General features: G+C 46.8%; 1 protein-coding gene across 2 annotated transcripts in view; it reads right to left on the minus strand.

Moving 5' to 3' along the window:
* Positions 1-3,984: 3,984 nt before the first annotated feature.
* The window catches only part of LOC144148862 (uncharacterized), a 30,437-nt gene continuing 13,194 nt past the window's right edge, over positions 3,985-21,227 (minus strand). For both annotated transcript variants that reach the window (XM_077680383.1, XM_077680382.1), the window contains 2 exons: positions 12,410-12,503; positions 3,985-8,863 (listed from right to left, as the gene is read on the minus strand). In XM_077680383.1, coding sequence (XP_077536509.1) covers positions 8,724-8,863; positions 12,410-12,503 — 234 coding nt within the window. In that variant the 3' untranslated portion in view covers positions 3,985-8,723. The remainder of the gene's footprint in view (positions 8,864-12,409; positions 12,504-21,227) is intronic.

Genomic DNA, 21,227 nt, shown 5'->3' on the forward strand with positions numbered 1-21,227 from the left:
TCACCTCTTACGTGTTAGTGTAGGCTTCCTGCATTTTTTGTACAAAACACCTTATGGGTTCTCGCTGTCGGTATCTTCAGTTGTCTAGAGTAGTCACGGTACTAAACCACCGGGAGAATCGTTTTCCAACGCCTCGCGCTAGAACGTTTCATCTCCGTGGACAAAGACGCGTAGTAACAGAACACACCTGGACACTCGTTTTTTTAATGCTCCGCGCTACTTCGTAGCATACTTCTTGGCATGCTGCCGCATGTAGTACAAAGGAAACTTGCGGAAAACCTGTATATCATTTATTTTCTTAAATCCGGTTCACGCGAGAGTCGGGGCCACCGCCTCGGTCAAGCGTGCAATTGCTGCTCCCACCGACACTTCTTAGGCGCCAAATCAGGGAGCGCCGGGTGGTAAGAGAGATGCTTCCAGTCTTTGGTATACCTTTCTCGCCGGACGAATCAATAAAGGTCATTTCTCTCTCTCTCTCTCTCCAGTCTTTGGGTACACGTTTACACTGCATGCTTCGCCCCTTCTGAAATTACTCGTTTGTGAAGATGGCCCGGGTTTTTTTTAATTAGTTGCTGAGCTGTTGCACAGGCCGCAAGTTTGCAGTTACATAAAGAAACCAGACCAATGATGATATTTGATGAGGGCATGCCATGCGGCTACCACAAAGCGTCCTCGGCACGTGCCGCGGCTTTAGCAAAATAAATACTAGCGAAACCGCCTGTAGCAAGAAAATGCCAGTGCTCATGATACCGTGCCTCCTGGCAACCTTCGCGTCCCTGACTGGCGCTGCGGCTTTAGCAAAAAAAGAACTCCACCGCAATCGTCAAGCCCTATAGCGCATGTAAAAAACCTCCATCACTAATGATATAAATTGAAAGGCACCTTGCTTGGGAGAGGTCAACGCAACCGCCGTATTCTGTAACAGCCTTCATTGATAATTGCAGACATGGCTACGAATGTGCCAATCCTCCTTGAAACGACCTGGTATTGATCACGAAGTGCTGGTGGATATACAATGCTGAAGCTGACGTTGCATCCACCACTCGCCGCGACGAAGACGACCACTTCTCTCATGTATGTGACGACGATTATTAGCACCACCACTAGGCAACTAAACAATCATACTGAGACTTAACTATGTGTCCGGAAATGCTAACCTACTACAGCTTCGCTATTCAAGTCTTGCGGGTGAGTGCAAGAAGCCCTGAATAATTGTTGGCGTCAGCGTAGGCACCCTCTCCGTACAGCGTACTGAGGCCAAGATTCGAAAATAAGAGACAGACAATTAATTGCCCTCTGTGCAGTATATGCTGTTTATCCCAAAGAAAAGGGCACCGTTTAAAACACCTTGAACCGCAGAGAAACAGTTTTCCTTAAAGGGCCCTAGAACGGACTAAGGCGGAGTTATTAAATAGATCAGCATTACATAGTCTGCCAGAAGAAACGCTGGCCAACATAGAAGCGAGCATCGTAGCAACGTACTTCCACTGGTGAATGGGATAAAAACGCTACCTAAAATTTTGTCTCAAGCTAAAACAATTATCTTTCTATTTTCTGCGGTTTCTTAATCAGCATTAAACATTATGGCCTCGTCAAGTCAGAACGTGGCGCCACCCTCACATTTCAGGTAATGTACGGCAAAATAAAGTTACATCCGTCAATTAATATAGAAAACACTTGTGGTTACCCCACTATAGAAAACTGTGGCTTTCTTGTGAGGTAGTGGTAATGAACTCCACAAAAGTCGGTCATCCATTTAAATAGTAAGTGCAGTAAAATCTCGTTAATTCGAACTCGGTTGATTCGAACTTCCGGTTAATTTGAATTCACGCCTTCGCCCAGGCACAGCCCTGTATATTTCAAATATCAATAAAGGCTATTACAGAATACGGCGGTTGCGTTGACCTCTCCCAAGCAAGGTGCCTTTCAATTTATAGCATTAGTGATGGAGTTTTTTTACATGCGCTATAGGGCTTGACGACTGCGGTGGAGTTCTTTTTTTGCTAAAGCCGCAGCGCCAGTCAGGGGCGCGGAGGTTGCCATGAGGCACGGTATCATGAGCACTGGCATTTTCTTGCTCCAGGCGGTTTCGCTAGTATTTTTTTTTTTGCTAAAGCCGCGGCACGTGCCGAGGATGCTCGGTGGTAGCCGCATGGCAAGCCCTTATCAAATATCATCATTGGTCTGGTTTCTTTAATGTAACTGCAAACTTGCGGCCTGTACAACAGCTCAGCAAAAAATTTAAGAAAAATCCGGGCCATCTCCACAAACGAGAAATTTGGGAAGGGGCGAAGCATGCAGGGTAAACGTGTATCCAAAGACTGGAAGCATCTGTCTTACCACACGGTGCTGCCTGATTTGGCGCCTAAGAAGTGTCGGTGGGAGCAGCAATTGCACGCTTGACCGAGGCGGTGGCCCCGTCTCTCGCGGGAACCGGATTTAAGCAAATAAATGAGATAAAGGTTTTCCGCAAGTTGCCTTCGTACTACACTCGGCAGCATGTTTATAAGTATGCTACGAAGTAGCACGCGGCATTGGAAAACGATTGTCCAGGTGTGTTATGTTACTACGCGTCTTTGTCCACGGAGATGAAATGTTCTAGCACGAGGCGTTGGAAAACGAGTCTCCCGGTGCTTTAGTACCGTGACTACTCGAGACGACAGCAGATACCGACAGCACGAACAAGTAAGATGTTTCGTACAAAAAATGCAGGAAGCTTACACTAACGTGTAAGACGTGAATGTATCTAAGGTGTACGCACACTTTACGACCATTACGACGGTTTATGTCCACGAATGCTGGTGATTTGCTTCTTCCTCCCTGGCGCAACGGTCTTTCCTCCATCTTTTGGGGCAATGTTGACTGATCTTCCTAACTCTTCGTGACCAGGCCAAAGGACATAGTTCACAGGTAACTGATGATTTTCAAACCTCCAGCAAGAACTAAAAGCAGCTCTATTCGGACAACTGACGTCGTCTGGTGTCAGTTGTCCCAATAGTACCATGTTTATTGGTGGTGTGCTTATTGGGAGCCAGTTTTAATAACAATAGTCTTTCTAGAGCTACTTAACCGCATAAATTTAGGTCTGTCTGTATGCCTGTCTGTCGGTCTGTCTATGACTCGATCCAGCCGCCCGGTCAAAGTGAAAAGAAAACTGTGCAATAGTCTCGTATAGCCCCCGCCAAATTTAAGCGGCTAAGTCCGGTGTCAATGTTCGTCATTGCCAACATTGTTTAAAACAAACAAATCATTACGCAAATGAAAGGAAGAAAATCGCTACATAAGTAATATTTGGAGCGTTCCTTTATTTTTAAAAAAAAACTTGGATGCTTGGTTTCTGCGATAGGAAATGAAATAATACATTACCTGCACAAAACCCTCGCCTGCTGTTGCCAGCGCTACTACAGCTCCAGGCGGCATTTAAAAAATCAAACGGCAACAGTAACGAAAGGTTTCATTAGATGGGTTCCACGTACCGCTTGAAGCGCTCGTTGAGTAAGGCAACGTGGTTCTATAAACGTTGGAGTGCTTCGATTCACGCGCGTCTCCGCCGTGCGGCAGCGCTGGCATCGTGGCAAGTGACTTTGAGCAGTGGGTCGCAGTAAATCGAAATTGACTTGAACAAATTTCTAGAGTGCTATCTTTGGAGGAACGAGACGGAATAGAAACACCATGACAGGTGAGCGGGAAGGGGAATGGAGGCACTTACTTGGCAGGGGCGCCAGCCGACTGTCGTCTTTCGTCGACATTTGCAACGGAAGGAGCAGATACGCAGCCATTTTTTCAGTTTTTTTGCAGTTTGTTTACATTTGGCGTGGGGAGATGGCGTCACGAGTGAAATTTAAACCCAAGGCAGCGGCGAGTTGGGCTAAAATGGCATCCTGTTTTACTGCACGCTGTGCAAAAGCGGAAAGTGGTTTGAGAAACTATGGCCACTGCTGATTATTTTTTACCCCAGAAGCAATGATTTCGCCAGCAACGATGTGGATTCTTCAGATTTTATTTCGGATGACCACTCTCCCATTCACCAGCCTCAGTGTTTGACAGGTCCTGTCAGACAAGGCTCGTTGTTGACTTCGCGGTGTATTTAGAAACAAAACTTGCATAATATCTAACTATTGCGGCATTGCTTTCATGTGTAGCATCTGGATAACGTGCGGGGGAGATATGTAGTCAAATACACCGCACATTATCGCGTTATCATCTTCAAGATAGCCTTGCGCTCGCTTAAAATTAGCGCTGCGGAGTGACGCGCGCTGCTTCGGAATAGGGCTAAGTTTTTTTTCTTGCTTTGTACCACTGAATTTTTAATGATTTTCTGTCAGAACGGGATCAGGTATGCTTGAATGCATATTTTAGAGAAACTGACTCACTCTTCAATGGTTTCGCGGAGGAGGAGTAGGAATAACTTTAATTGCACAGCATGTCACCGCTAAACGCACTGGATGAGAGTGGATCTCTCTTCACAGGATTCCATATGCTGCCTTCGCCACCTGGCCCCTGGTAACCAGCCGTAGCTGCTCTCCCAAGGCGGGGATGGGCAGCAAGATCTCTCATAGCTCGCTAGAGTTAAGGGTGCGGTTCTTAGTGGTTGAGTTGCTGATGAGGGGTGGGTGTCTTGGGCTGACGTCGCACTCTCCTATCATATAGCGAAGATTACCGAGCTGCTTGCATAAGGGGAAAGTCTTGTCGTACTAATTTGGAAACATGCTATTCAATAAGCGAGGGTGAGGGAAAGATCCTGACTGAATCTGTCGATACAGTACTCGGTGCTCCCACGTGAGTTCTGGGCGCAGGGCAGGACGTTTCTGCCTATCCTCTCGTTGGTGCCGCACTATCTGTAGGTCACCATAGCTTCACCTTTTGCCTCCTCCTCAACCGTTGCCCGGTACGTTAACGCGCGGGCCTGCCGGTGGGCAAACTCATTTCCATCCACCAAGGAGTAGACTGGAACCCATACTAATTCAACATGTCTCTCTGGCGGTGTTTTGTCTCTCAGGATGCGAAGTACCCGCCAGGACACCCAGCCTGGCTGGAAGTTCCTGTACGCCTGCTGTGAGTCGGTGACAACCTTGTAAATTCCCGGAAGGGTCAGGGCTAGGGAAATTACCAGCTCTTCCGTTTCTTCCACATCTCTGATTTGAAACGATGGGCTGGTCAGCAGCTCGCCCCTAGTTGTCACCACCACCACTGCTCTTGTCGTCCCCTTGTTTTTGGAGGTGTCCGTGAGGACGACACCGGCTTCGCTCTCCAGTGGCCTGTTGAGGGCACGAGCCCTAGCCTCACGCCTGCCGCCATGGTGAGCCGGATTCATGTTCTTTGGGAAAGGCTTGGTCTTCATTGCTTCTAGCCATTTGTCCGCAAGCTGTTCTCGATCGGTCAGCTCTGCCACGCTCCAGCCGATTCTTCCCAGGACACGGCGGCCCGCCTTAGTGTGACTCACCGTCTGTTTTTGGCTGGATAGTTGGCCCTCAACCAGCTCGTCCACTGTATTGTGTAGACGCATCTGTCCAGAGGAGCTTGCCTGTCGACGCACTCATGGGAACTCCGATGGCTTGTTTCACTGCCTTGCGTATTACTATGTCCACCTGGCTCTTTCCTCCCTTGTTCATCAGGAGGTTAGGTGTGGAGTACGTTATTCTTGACACCACAAAGGCTTGTACTAGCCTCAGGTTGTCGTTCTCCTTCTGTCCTCTCCACCTTGTTGCCACCCGCCGAAACATGTGCAGGATCTGTCCTGAGGAGTGCCTAAGCTTGCGCACAGACGTAGTGGCCTTGTTGTCGGCCTGGATGGTGAGCCCCAGAATCTTAACACTGAGCCCTGGAAAAATGTCTTCGCCCTCTAGGACAACCTGCACGTCTTCCTTCTGTGTCTTGGGTGCCCGAGGGCGGACAACCACCAGTTCATAATTTTGAGGCGAACATCGCAATCCACACTCCTTCGTGTATTTACCAACCACCTCTGCGCCTGCTTGCAGCGTATCTTGAATCCACCCTAAGGAGCCCGCCTTCGTCGTCCAGAGCGAAATGTCGTCGGGGTAGAGCGCGTGCCCCAAACCATGGACTACTCCAAGCGCCTTGGGAATGCCTAGTAGTGCCATATTAAGGAGAATAGGCGACAGGACGGATCCCTGTGGGATCCCCTTCCTTCCCAACCATATGGGTGGAGATACCTCTTCCCCCACCTTGATTTGAGCGCTGCGGCCTGTCAGGAAATCCCGCACATAGTTTTACGCCCGCTCTCCGTAGCCTGTGTCCTGAAGGTTGGCTAGGATGCCAGTGTGGGAGACGTTCAAACGCTCCTTTGAGGTACAGCGCCAAGATTGCTCTAGGCGATTTCTTGGTGGCTTGTTTCACGACCTCTTCAGTTGTAGCAGTACGTCCTGCTTGCTTAAGTGCCTCCGAAATCCGAACATAGAGTCCGGCATCTGATCAGTGCTGTCCATATGTTTTTGCAGCCTATTCAACACCATTCTTTCTATAACCTTGCCCACGCAGGACGTGAGAGAGATCGGCCGTAAGTTATCTATGTGTGGTGACTTCCTAGCCTTGAGGGTGAACCGGACTTCCGCCTCCTTCCAGCTGCCTGGCAACACGCCGCTTTCCCAGGAGCTCTTGTCTAGATTTGTCGCTCAGGTTGTTGAAGATTCTTTAAGTGATATTGTCCGGCCCTGGGGAACTCCGTTTATCACTTTCAGAAATGGCCGTTCGTATTTCAGAGTCGATGAAAGGCCTGTCCAAGACCTCGTTAGAGGTGCCTCTGTACAGCCCAGGTTGCTCCACACTCTTCTCCGTATTCAGGTATCTGTCTTTGAGGCCTTCCATTAGTTTCTTCGCACCTCCTGCGTAGTTGCTTAATGTGCCCGCCATGCTTCGGTTGGTAGCGCTTTTGCTGGCCAGTAGGTCTATGAGATGGCGGAGCAATTGCCAAGTCCTAGGGGTAGAGAGTGTGCCGCGCAATTCGTCACAGAGGCTGAGCCAACGCTCTGTACACAGCTCGGCGGCATACTCAGGTGCTTTCCTGCTAATTTCATTTATCTTCTTCCGCAATTTCCTAATATGTCGCTGCCACTTCCAGCGCTTGGTGAGGCTCCGTCTGGCTTCTCACAGGTGCGCCAGTCGTGCGTCGATGCATGGAGTCTAGTGCGTCGTGGCAATCTTCTGCGTGTGCTTGTCCACCAGCGCCAGCTGCGCCTTTTCCCAGTTCTCCAACGGCCGGCCCTCTACCTCCTCCTCTTAACGGTCTTCCTGCTCTTTTCCTAGCTTGTCCCAGTTCGTGATCCGTGCGGTCCCCATCCTCGCCTTAAACGCCGGTCCTTTAATAGTGCTACGTAGTACGTCTTGGTCTGAGCCCAGGTTCACGCCCTAATTCTGCCATGTAGCATCGAGGGTCCCAGCTAGGAATAATAAATCTGGTCTGGTGTCCGTTTAGGTGCTTGTGCCTGTACGAGTAGGAGTGTGGCCTACCCGTACCCTACATTATGGCCTTTTCAAGTCAACACGTGGCGCCACCCTCCCATTTCAGGTACTTTACGGCAAATTAAAGTTACATCCACCAATTAATTTAGAAAACACTTGTGGTTACCCCACTATAGAAAACTGTGGCTTTCTTGTGAGGTAGTGGTAATGAACTCCACAAAAGTCGGTCGTCCATTTAAATAGTAAGTACAGTAAAGACTCGTTAATTCGAACTCGGTTAATTCGAACTTCTGGTTAATTGGAATTCACGCCCTCGCCCAGGCAGAGCCCTGTATATTTCAATGGGGAAAACTCCTGACATTTTGCAAGCGTCGGTATCCAGCAGGGTTAATTCGAACTGTGATCCCTTGGCTTCCATCGCTCTTGGCAGAAAAAGTCTACCGAGAGTGATTGCAGTGTTTTCGAAATTAAACCAAACTAAATTTACTAAAGATTCAAAACAACGAAACAGACAAACGAGAGAGTGGCACGCGCGCTATGCTCCTGCTACAGGATAGTTAGCGTCTACAGAGCGTGCCACTCTACCGGCACCAGCGCTCCGCTGCATGCCATAATTATTTACGAAACATCATTTAGAAAATAACCTGCCACAAGCGTTTAGTAGCGCCGAATTCGCGATAACGAATCCTGATGTGGCTTCTTCGTGTCCTGCCAGCGCAGTGTGATGCGATTTTCATTCATTCCAGCGCCCTCCCGCTAATTGGAACAATTTTATGGGCCCCTTCGAGTTCGAATTATCCAGCTTTACTGTACTATGCTTTCATGACACCAAGATTGCTTTCGCCATCTAGCGGCTGGTGCAAGGATCTTAACGTTGAGTTCCGGTTCTTCTTTCCCCGTTATGTCCCCCTAGAGCAGCGTTTGCCACTGCATTTGTTAGTGCAACTTTTCGACTGGGAAGTTGTAATGCCGCCGCACAAGGTCCGGTGACCCATTGTCTGTTGTTGACTCCGTGGATAGACACAAGCACGAGTTCACCCCGTTACCTTGGAGAGAGCGTTGCGGATGAGAAACTGCACAATCGGAAACAAGAGGTATTGTGCGCCGTACTGTCCTGGAAACATATCTCACTCTGGATGTCCACAACCTTACAGTAAAAAGGGATTTGCTTGATCACCTCGCGAATACTCCAAGGGAGATCAAGCGACATTTTTATATATCTCGCATGTTTTGTTCGTAGTATTTTGCAGACTGCATTAATTTCACATGACACGAGAGCAGCGGTGGTGGTCAGCCTTCCCCTGTCAGGGCCCGGGACTGATTGTTGGGGGTGTGAGCACAGCTGTTGCCGACTTGCATCCGTCGCAGCTGTACTTCGACTGAGCACGGATTTCAGCGATGGAGTTTGGGCCACAGGCGCGCCGTAGTTTGCTGATCTTGACACCTTGGGTGAAGAGAAAGTTGTGCACATAGTAAATATTGAAGCAATGTAAAGTCTGTTTTACGTCTAAGAAATATCTTTGTTATTTAGTGGGTACCAGGCTTGCTTAAACACTAATACTGTGTAACTGTTCCCACGAACTTTTATTGAGATGATTCCAATGACATGATCCCAACTCCCACACTGTTCCTAATGACCAACATCTATTTTTGTGCGCAGTACTTTGGCGCGCGGTAGCGTGGCTTGGTGGTGGCGGTGGTTATGTCCGCTTTGAGCTACGTGAACAGTACGGCGAACTTGCAGCCGCCAGCGGCGTGGCACCGTGCTACCGCTGAAGGCCACACCAACGTGCCTTGGCAGCGGTCAAGTAGTACCAGTCCTGCACGTGCGATTGCGACCGAGCTCTCCCCCAACTTTTTCAAGCGGATTATATTCTCCATGAGATGGTCCATGCTCGCGGAAGTGGCGCTGGAGAAGTTTGAACAAGTAGGCGCGACACATCACCAGCAACTAACCTGAATTAACTGCTTATATTTCACAAAAGTTCAGTTTTTCAGTCTAGTCGTGAAAGGGCATCAGCGAAAACAATCAGGTCAAGTAGTTTTGTTGCCAGTGGACAGCACCAGCGTTTGCTGTCATTTACCGTAAATTATGCCTAAAATACATTTCATAATTTTTATTGGGGCAGCACTAGGCCCGTCAACCACACAAAATCCATGAACTTTTAAATATGTGCGCATACTTTGACGCCTGACAAAGGGTATCATGCCTACAAAGAAGCGTATACCCACAGAGGTATATCAGAAAACTCTTAACAAAGCAAATTAACTCCTTCGTGTCAGTCAATCAAAGACTGCAATCAATCACTAACTTGGTAGGTTATGGCCAACAACTTCGAAGATTGACTGATCAATTCATAAATCCACCGAACGCTCCAGTGATTGCTTGATTGAATAATTTGTTGATTGAATAATTGTTCGATTGCTTGATTGTGTAGTTTAACGTGACGACGCTGCACTGGGCTATCAGGCGCGCCATTGTGGACGGCTAGAGAAAACAGTGAACACCACGGGATCCTTCAAGTTAGCCGAAATCCGGACTTACGGGGCCTTGCGCGTTTCGCCTCCATTCGGCAGCGAGGAACATTTAGTTTCGACAATAACAAAGCAGGGCGTCTGCTCTGAATCCGAATACAGTGTTACAGGCGCGTAGCCAGGAATTATTTTCAAGGGGGGGGGAAGGGGGGGGGGGCTGCGGTCGACCAAAACATGGGATGGGGAAATATGTAGGTAAGGCTTCTTGCACGTTGTTTTTCAAACGGTGCTTGAAATAACTGACTTTAACATGCGATTTGTGCATGCTGAACGCAAACAGTGAAGCCCACAGTAGATTATGATGATGATAATGATAATGACGTAAATACCCGTTCGCCGGTCTATGAGTAGGCCACGGGTGATTCGTTCGTCCGTATAGCAGGCGGTTATGCGGGCATGCGCTCGTGAGCCTGATCATAAGTGTTCTCGTGAGTGGCGCGCGGTACCCGAAGTTTGTCAGGCAGAAGTGGAGGGCAACACTGGGTGTTTACTATCAGGATTGGCGTGCTTTAGATTTTACTTTACAAGGGTTCGGTAAGGCGATTGCAAACGCCGGCAAAACTCTCTGCTTTTTCAATAAAGAGCCTTCTCTCTCTCCTTTAGACGAGGAACTACTAAGTTTTGTTATCATCTATGAAGTACAGTCGAGCACGATTTGAAGGTTATCGCCCCAGAATCGAGTGGCCACGTGTGCCACGGTCCTGCGGTTTTGTTTCAGAACCATGAAAATCAAGATTTCGCACTGATGTCTCCTTTGTTGGCTGTTCTATGTTACAACAATGGCCCGCATGACTGATTTGCCACCCTTTGGGTTTGAAGCTTTGCATTCGTTGTTATCAAGAACAGACTTCGTTGCCTTTTATCAACGCCGACGATAACAAAACTGGCATGGAAGATTTGTAAAGCTGGTGTTCGGTCTGCTTGATTTGAAAGAGTAGCTTTCCCGCGTTGACCTTCGAATCGTGTGGACTGTACGTGCGGCACATTCGTATATTATGGCGGTGAAGCTAGCAAACGTGCGGCTTTATCCTGAAGTAATCTACTTTTGTGTCATTTTTAGTGCTAGTAACCTGAATAGTTAACTTACGCTCAGCGGCACGCCTTATTGCACTGCTCTGGAACGTTGAGCTGGTTGCACGTTTCTTAAATTTTATGCTATTTCTATCCGTCTGCTTGATTTGAAAGAGCAGCTTGATTTGAAAGAGTAGCTTTCCCGCGTTGGCCTTCGAATCGTGTGGACTGTACGTGCGGCACATCCGTATATTATGGCGGTAAAGCTAGCAAACGTGCGGCTTTATCCTGAAGTAATCTACTTTTGTGTCATTTTTAGTGCTAGTAACCTGAATAGTTAACTTACGCTCAGCGGCACGCCTTATTGCACTGCTCTGGAACGTTGAGCTGGTTGCACGTTTCTTAAATTTTATGCTATTTCTATCCGTTAAATCGAACAGACAGTAAAATTCCGGCTTCAGTAAAATTCCGGTTAAGAAAGTACACAATGCTGATTCTAACCAAGAGGGAGGTCAATGAAGCACAGGAATATTGCCAAACAGACAAAGCTCCGAAATAAGAGAATTGTACAGTTTTGTTGACGTGGAGGAAATACAAGATGGGCAGAGCAATGCTTTCATAAAGCAGAAATTATGGAACTACAATATACAATGAAATGTGATGTCTCTAGAAAAATAAACATATCAAGGATTGATAGTTGACTGAACAAAATACAGTGGCACGCTTTGTCATGCGATTATACTTTGTACCAGTGTAAAGACAAGGAATGACACGCTAAAGTCCAGACCACATGTATGCGATATGAGGCTTTTACTGCTGTTCCGCCATTTTCCGGCCGTGCTGTTCCGCTATCGAAACAGCTGCACTGCCTCCATCGGCTCACGGCATGTTCTCGGTGCAGCCCGGTGTATCTGGTGCGAAATGCGCTTGGGCTGTATATGTTGACATGTACAGCATCTGGCGCGGGCGCAGGGATCAGACGTTGACGTAGCGCTTGTGTTCAGCTTTGTATGATCAAGAATGTCCTTAAAACTGCAGAGTCAGCGCCTGTAGGCGACTTCAGGCGGTTCTTCAGGCTACTTAAACCGTACCCCAGGCTGGAACGAAACATTTCGAGGGGGGGGGGCACGGGCCCGGTGTGCCCCCCCCCCCCCTGGCTGCACCCCTGCAGTGGTATACATACTCAGACAGTGGCGCATGTAGCATATGTGTACTTGGCAACGTTCTACAGCAGGAATTCTTGCAATGAACGCACACCGCACAAAGTAAGCAAGATGCACATGAACCCGCTACCCAAGATCCACCCGACGTTGGCCTCCGCGCCTGGACCACCTCTACCCCAGACGTTACCATAACGCTCTGTACCAGCCACCCAGAAGTTCGGCTGCTTAGACATGTTATAAAGAAATGCTTTTTGAAAATAACTACTGAACCGGTAGCTTACACGAAACCATGTGCGTGTAGTAACATGGGCACTCGTAGCATTGGATGTTCTGATAAACGTAAGCGCAGACTTCACCCTCCTTGCAGACAGGAGCCTGAAAAATAATGGAAAACCGCATGCACACAAAAACACGCAGACAAAGTTTTTGGCGAATACACAACTATTCATTCCAGACCTGCTATCGCTTTATAAAACCTCTACGACCATGTAAATATTTACATAAGAAACTTCTGCTTTTCTCTTTTGCAGCGCGTAAGGGATTGCGGAGGCGCTGGAGTTTGGAGGGGATCATATTGTGGAAAAGAGACATGAAATGGTTAGGGCTTCCGCGAGTTGGTGCATAATTACAAAGAGGTGATTGTCGATTCGCAATTTTCGTATTTTTTTCTAATTGAGATTTTCATACGCATGTGCGAAGCCATTATGTGCATGCAGAGCGCCCGAGGAACTGGTTTCCCACGTGATGCTAGACTGTCCATTATATTCATGGCAAAGACGTGAACGTTTAAACAAACTCCCATTACATAAACATTACATTACATGGTGTGTTTAGCATTTTTACTAGGACCATGGCCTGATGCTGGGCTTCAAAATAAGATTTTTCGTGCCCTGAATGTGTATGTGACCTTGACAAGAAGAGCGACAAAGTATTAGGTGACGTATTAGCTCTTTTACAATGACTCAGTGAGCACCAACCCAGGCGGATATTATATAGGCAACTATTAGTACTCACGAAATTGTTGTGCACCGTGAACTTGTAAAGGCGGGTCTATGAACCTGCATTGGTGAAATGGAGTAGCTGGGAGCACATTCGCTTCCCACCTCTCCACTCGATAAACCCGTTAAACCACCATTCATTTTCTTTGCAAGTACAAATTACTGTTTCTTCGTTGTAGCATGTCGTATACATGTTTAACATTTTGGGGCTCTAATAAAGGTTTATCCCTTTACGTATCCTATCGTGGTATAACTTAAATGATGAAGGTACATAGCGACTTAAGTAGCGTTTCAAATAAAACAATACGAATATTCAAACTAGAATTCTTAGCCTTACTGCATTTCTTGATAAGTGAAGGCGCCGAATTTTGAATTCTTTTTGCTTCACAAGCACGTGCACTTTGCAAGTACTGCATCAACCACTTATACACAAATTTGCAGCCGAAATAGTGGTTTGTTTTAACAGTGCTATTCTAGATGGCACCACTGTAACACCTGGTATTCGTCCCTAAACATACGTATACTGAACACCCTCGAGATAATCGGCGTCCTCGAAGAGTCATGACCAGAACCGGTCAAAGTTATTCTCATTGGCTGCACACAGCCCGAATACTGTCAGTGAAAGTCCCGTGCGGCAAACACGCGCACTCAGGTACTCAGGTATATTGCCAAGGAGCGATACCACGAGCCCTCAAAAACTCACGACCAATCAAGGTTTTTCCATTCGAATGCAACTTGGCCACCACAACCATCATCATCGTCGTCATCATCCCCATGATCAACAGCCCACTAGGTCCACTGCAGGACGATGTCCTTCCCCATTAACCTCCAGTGGCTACTGGTCCGCGCCGTACGGGCCAGTAATACGGGACCTCTGCAATACGTGAAGCGCGACCTTTCTCATGTTCCCCGCGATTTTAAATGACCCTTCGGTGGTGGAATCTTCTGCCCGTCTAGTTGCAATGCAGCTACTTTTTTCTCAATTTCCCCAGCACGGTCAAAGACATACCGGACTAGGCATGCCTCCCAGCGGGCGGGTGCCCCAATACCAGCACCTTGACTCAAAGTTTATTTATCATCATCACGTTATAAAATTTTTATGTGGACTTTAGTTACTCCAAACGCTTTCGATCACAGACAGAATAACTTGCCTACCTTTAATAAGCGTAACAATTTTAAGAATGCCCCCACATCACTCTTATCGAGCCCTCAAGCGATTTCAAATATTATTCTCTCTCGCATCTTCAGGTACCAGGGCAGTTGGAAAACATTAACCGCAATTTTCGTACAATGCCTTTCATTCTGGCGGAAACGAGCCATCACAAATTTCATTCCTATAGCCGTAGTATCTTAGCAATAGGTCACATTACAGTTTACCCTCGATAAGTGTTTTACCCCCGCAATTTTACATTTCTGCATCTTCTAGCTCCTCTACGATCCCGGAAAGCAACTTCCCTCTCAAACAAATTGGCTCCATTCCGCACTGTGAAGGTGGTTGTAAACCAAATCTCTAAACGACACCAACAACAATTGCCCATGCTATGTCCCTTGAATTCACGCATGTGACTCTACAAAGAGTGAAACCAGATTCCGCCAGGCGTTACCTGGACTTGGCGGGGGAGGCCGTCCCTAACGCATAAGCGTCGGCCACGGCCGCGCTAGAGCGGCGGTCGCTGCCGCTGTAGCCAGTGCCGTGCCTCGTCAGAAATAAAGCGGAGAGGAGCGTCTTTCGAAGGGTGATACAGCGGAATGTAGCCATCCTGATGTGCTAGCGCAAGGCTACACCACCGTGCGTCACAAGCGCAGGCACCGAAACAATTAAGCATGTGAGCTTAGTGATTCCCATTTGTACCGATTAAAACTGGTTATTTTGGTAAATATGAGAATTTCAAAAAAGCTGAGGGAACTTTTATAACCTATATTTATCAGCACCAGTTGCCCCTTTCATCTTTTTATTACCTGTTAAAACACAAACTAATTGGTATTCACCAATTTAGAAACGGATTCCCTTTCGTGGCAAGCAGTGCGCATAAAGTGGCATTTCTCTTGCGGCCAGATGTATGTATGTAGTCTCTACATTTTGTAGAAACTACATACCAATCCGTCATGCATCGTTTCCGTTTGACTACTTAATTCCCTCGGCTGTGGGTTACAAGGAGGTGCTGTCGTAAAAGCGCGCAATGGACGCGAAGCTGCGCAAAAACAGGCCCATAAACAATCACCGCTAATTCAGATGACAAAGCCAAACGGTATGTTCCTGCCGACGCGAGCGCCCGGGTGAGCAGACTCGGGTGCTAGGAGAAGGCTGAGTAATAGCGCCCATTTGCCGCGCCATCAACGCTGTGCTCTGTGAGTGAAAAGCGTCCTCCCACTCCCTATCCCGGTATGGAGTTTCTTGTGACGCACGCCACGATGAAACCGTTGGCTGGCATAAGTAGAAAGCTTTGCTTTGAAAATGGGCCGTATCTGCTAGGTTCGCTTCAAATGTCGTCGAGAGGCGATAGTCTTCTGCCACCCCTGACTCAACTGTGCCAGTCCTACCTCCACTCGCCCACTTCTCACGCTCTTCCCCTCCTCTCTTGGTGCTCCTGTGATTAACGCAGTAAATCTTTCTGATATTCAATACAATTGTCCAGCGTTTCTACTATGGACAGCCAGATCAAAACTTTCGTCTTTAAGATGCCCAAGAAAGACTATCGTCCTTGAAACGTACCTAGGAGGACACGCGGTGAACGAATGGTCAACGCGTTGTGTTCAGAACGACAGGCAATTACAATAGCAACAACATACACTGTTACCGTATTCTATGGATTGGCAGCTGAACTGGTCAGATGCGCATGGGAGCACCGAACAAGAACAGCAAGGCGCTTGCCAGAATTTTCTGTCTCCCACGTGCCTACGCAATCCCCTAAAGACTCCAGATGGTGTCACAGTCTTGCAACTGCCCTCTGCTGCTATGACCTTCACGATCAGCTGCCGGCAGCGCACCGTGCCATTGGCAGCTGAGCCCGGAGGGTATGGTGCAACGCGCTAGACATATCGGCCCACTGGATCACAGCACCCGCAATATTATAGCTCCTTTCACTAGGCTAGATACAACAAGGGTGCTACAGCGTTACAGTGTTTTCATTTTACCAACTACGAATAGCAAAGTCTCCAAACAGGTAATCAGACATGCTAGCGTACGCGCTGACCGATGATCGTTGCAGCGTGTAGCTTTCTACAAGGATAAACCTCGCAAAACTACCCCGTCGCCATGGTGTGTAACGTAACCCTACGCCTATTTGATTTGCTTGCACATTGCTTTGCCCTCGACAAATCTACGCAGCATTTAACTTGAGTACATGCTCACCAAAAATAGGATTTCGCCTTACCCAACCAATGTTTTCGTAACGTTCGTTATGTTTGCCGCAAGGACGCCCTCCTTGGAGGGCCGCTTGCCAATTAATGTGAGCCGCGTCCGAGTTACAACATCGGCAAGCGTAACGGGTGTTCCCGTACGTTGTGAGCGCATAAAACAGATTTACATTAGTCTCCTATTTTCATGTGAGTAAGCATGCCTTAATGAGGCATTGTTAGGAAATATGTAGGATGAGGAATCATGAGAAATTTGTGCTTCGTGACACTGGCCTATCACAATATACTCGCGCGTATGCAGACCAATTGTTCTATACTCCGATCGGGTATAAACTGTTGCCCTCTTACAAATCATGACTATTTTCTCCAGAACACCGTAATTCATATTCATATATGTTAATAGTTGGGGCACGCTACTTGTGTGTCGGACATCTTTTGTGCAACTGGGAAATTACTGAAGCGGACGTCGCCTACAGTAGCAGTGACCGTGGGATTACTCATGCCTTCCTGCAAAATGGGGCGCTAGAGGCCTTCAAGAGGCACTTCTCGGGGCCACTATCATGGCGTATAAGCGAGAAGATTCCATCACTATAAAGTCCGGATATTGTAATCAAAGCGGCCCTTGTTGACTGTTAATAACGCTACTCTCTTAATATAAAGTTGCAAACATGTTATAAAATATATTGGCCTTGGCTTGAAGAGACTAGTTTCTGTATATTGAGAAAAAATAAATTTTCTAAGCTAAGCTGGAAGTGACGAATACATTTTCCGACAAGCACGTGCTCATTAGCGCTTACAATTCCAGGTAACGCTCAAATACCACTATGCCAAACTATGGTTTGGAGAAAGCAAAACCGGTGACCGGTTTTTGTTTGCCGACTGTGCCCTGCAAGAAAAAGAGAAGCAACACGGTGCAGCACGCGCGTCCTGTACAGACATTATAGGACGTGGTCTGCACTACGGAGAAACGATGTCGGAGTAAATCGCCTTGGATAAAAATACAGTAGACTCTCGATAAACGGAACTTCAAGGGACCGGAAAAATTAGTTCCGTATAACAGAAGTTCCGTTTACTTAGAGAGATGTTCTAAGGTGCACATTTATGTGCGTACACACTTCTAAGGGCATTTCATTGAACTCTAACCACTAGAAAGTGACTGTAGCTGATAGTTTTCAGAAAGCAAGAAAACTACAAGAAGCGTAGGCACAGCATTCACAAAGTTGATTTCGCAACAATGAGTCGCTGTGCACTACAAAATGCGTCAATAATTTTTGTTTGAGTCCTTGCAACTGCATCTTCACGGAGGCTAGAGGCCTCAACGTCGCGAGTGCTTACGAGCCACCGAATGTAGAAGACGGCGACGTGGTAATGAAGGACGAATAGCACAACTATGGCACGAACGAGGCGACAGGAGCTGAGCCCTGTAGCCTGGGCATCTAGAATCGAGACCGAACGACTGGAACAAGAACTGCGGTGTTGCATTCGTTGCGCTAACACGGCTAACCACTTACGAAACGAGGCTTACGAGCCCAACGAGGCTAAAAAAGCATGGAGGAAGAAAAAAAAAACAAGAATGAAACAGCCGGAACCGTAAAAAGCTGATTCTCATGCCAGTGGATTTCACAAAAAGTTCCATTTCTGGTTCCGTTTACACGGTGATGCGGAAATTTTAGTTCCGATTACCTAAAGTTTTGTTAGGTTATCTGTATACAAAACCAACCAAATTCCAGGCAACTGTTCCGTTTAAGCGGCAATTCCGTTTAACCGATTTCCGTTTATCGAGATTCTACTGCACCCCGATGGAAGTATACAGATATAACATTCCTCTAAACGAACAAGAACCCTTTATATGTATTCTTTTTCTGCGTGGTTGTCGTATCTGTTTGGCAAGACATGTGCCTATTAATAGTCATGAAGAAGTGGGGGGGGGGGGGCAGAGGGGTTGCTTGGTCAGGTGTATGTACAACAATTTTACGCACGCTATACAAGAACAGCCGATATTCTCCAAAACCTCTCGGTTGGCATAGAGTCCCCATTGTGGAAACACTTACGCCTTATGTTACAATCCTCGTGATCTCGTGCATAGAAACTTTTTTATGCCATACAGAGAAGCACGAAATGTGCTACACAATATATTTTGTTCAGGACATTCGCACACACCAGATACGTCAGACCATTCACTGTGGTACTATTGTATTCCTTTTTAATTTACGCCAACAGGTAATTAATTACCTGCATATACTTTACTAGATAGGAGGTTTTTCTGCGCACCTATAAGTTCCGCTCACTATGAAGCCATCCTGTGTGAGAATAGCTTTCTCATACAAGGGTAGAATGGAATAAAAAGCGAAATTTAGCAGCCGACACTTACGATGCCACAAGTTACACACCTACAATCACACCATCAGTACGTTTTATGACTATCCCTGTCTAGGGTCCCTTACTAAGAAATGCAAGAATCACTCATTTCTATTGTGTTTCTCGAAACTTGCCTTTTTTGTGATGAATTTAGCGGACATCATGCTACGCGCACGTGCTATGCACGCCAAGAAGTGGAAACGAGCTTTTTTAGTCGGTGTGTTAATCTGTAACTAAGGGTATCCCACAGCTTGTCTCATTAAAAGTAACTTTATGCAAACGATGACAGTAAAATTATTCAGATTATAATTGTGCCTATCGGAGACAAGCTGACACAAAATTGGCCACTGTGCATAGAGCTTCTTGCTTTCTTTAACACAAAGTGTCTGCTCCCAAATCGAATTCTAAATAGACCGGCTATTAACTTGCATATGGCGGACGGGGCTCACTTTCTATTTTTAAATATCTCAGCTACTGTGCGTGCATGCTTGGGCTTCAGAATACCTCTGCCGGAAGAAATGAGGACATGTCTCTCTAAAATGCGAACCCTAGGACTGCAAAGAAAAACTATGCAGCAATATTTAGAAAGTTCAAAATGGAAAATGTTATCGCCGTGGTACAAGGGTACCAGTTCAAACTCAGAACGATCATCTGTTTAGGGCAGTATGCAAGCTGCCTGTGTCGAACGAACAAAATGGACTGTACGTAGCGGCGGAGGAAAAATCACACACCGAAGGTACCAACATAACAATGTTTTATGACTATCCGTGTCTAGGGGTTCCTTTCTAACAGAGGCTACAATCACTAATTTATGTGGTTTTTTTTAAAGCGGGCTTTTTTGTGATGTCTTACTGCGGAAATCACGCTACGCTCCTGTGCTGCGAGTTTTGTTATTCGGTATGTTAATCGGTAAATAAGGATCTCCCAGAGCTTGTCTTATTAAAAGTACCTTGGAATATGGGAACGATGGTAGTAAAATTATTCAGATTGTAATTGTGCCTATTGCAGACAAGCAGTCAGAAATTCGGCCACTGTGAAGAGAGCTCGTTGCTTCCCTTAACACGATGTATTTGCTTGCAAATCGAATTATCAATAGACCGGCTGTTAATTTAGATATGGCGGCCGAGGCTGGCCTTCCACTTCCTAAAAATATCAGGTACCGTTCGTGCATGCTTGGGCTTCAGAATGCCTCTGGCGAAAGAAATGAGAACACGTCCCTCTAACATGCGACTCATAGGAGTACAAAGGAAAACTATGCAGCAATATTTCTAAAGTTCAAACTGGAAAATGTTATCGCCGTGGCTGGCCGTCGTACAAGGTTACCAGTTCAAACTCAGAACTATCATCTGTATAGAGCAGTATGCAAGCTGCCTGTGTCGAATGAACAAAATGGACTGTGCGAAGCTGCGGAGGAAAATATCGTTTTAGGGACAACCACCTCTTGGTATCGCTAAACATGCATCAATTGGTGTCGTGTTCCAGGGGACTATTGGTGTGAATATTACGCAACATTTGCACTATTGGCTTTGTTCTTACCCGAAAAATCCTTTGAGTAAAATCTTGTGGCAAAAAAAAACAGTTAAAGCATCCAAAACAGAACGTGCGTGTGCATTTTAATTATTTATTTCTTTGTGTAATGAATGTTTTAAGCTCCGCAGAAAACATTATTGCTTCTGTGCTGCGTATTTTGACCTTAAAAAGAACCTGAAAGACGCTCTTAGCACTGCAAATAAACCTCCGCAACGTGCAGATTAGGCTGCCAGGAATGCCTGAGCCAGATATTACACGTGGACGTGAAGCGGTAAGCTCACAACTCGCTGTTAATGACGCAAACAAACCAACCACGATCTCTGCAAATTCTCTGATCATGCGCCACTGTAATAACGTTATTACAGCGATGGCTGTGATTTCATGGTTTAGTTTTCGCCTTTCTTGTGACTATCAGCCGTCGTCGGCACTGTGCACCAACCTCTTCTAGGCATGAATATGTGCGAATAATTCTGGCGTTTCTTTTGTGTTTTCTGTGCGGCCGGAGGTTGAGTGGCCAATCCAGTGCTGCTCTTTCAATCAAAGAACAAGCGTTTATTGCTTCAAAAACGCCCAGCATCCTGAACGCGCTCTTGCGAGCAGGTATCAAGAGTGCCTGCTTCTTTGTTGCAAAAGACCGGAAACAAACTCCTCCCCAATGCGGGAAAAAAAATTGAGAACTCCACAGGCTGTGATATATCTAAGGCCTCCGAAGAGAACGCCACGAGCCGCCGACATCATGTCCGGGAGAGAGCGCGCAACTTTAGTCGCGTAGTCCGCGGTCTGGTTGAGAAGGAACGATTAAGCGCGATATTTCATCTCGCGTATCTCCGGCGATAGTGGACGAATTTATTTAAAT

The sequence above is a fragment of the Haemaphysalis longicornis genome, unplaced genomic scaffold, assembly GCF_048455015.1.
Source record: "Haemaphysalis longicornis isolate Haplotype H1 unplaced genomic scaffold, Haemaphysalis longicornis Haplotype H1 scaffold_8, whole genome shotgun sequence".
NCBI classification, from domain to species: domain Eukaryota; kingdom Metazoa; phylum Arthropoda; class Arachnida; order Ixodida; family Ixodidae; genus Haemaphysalis; species Haemaphysalis longicornis.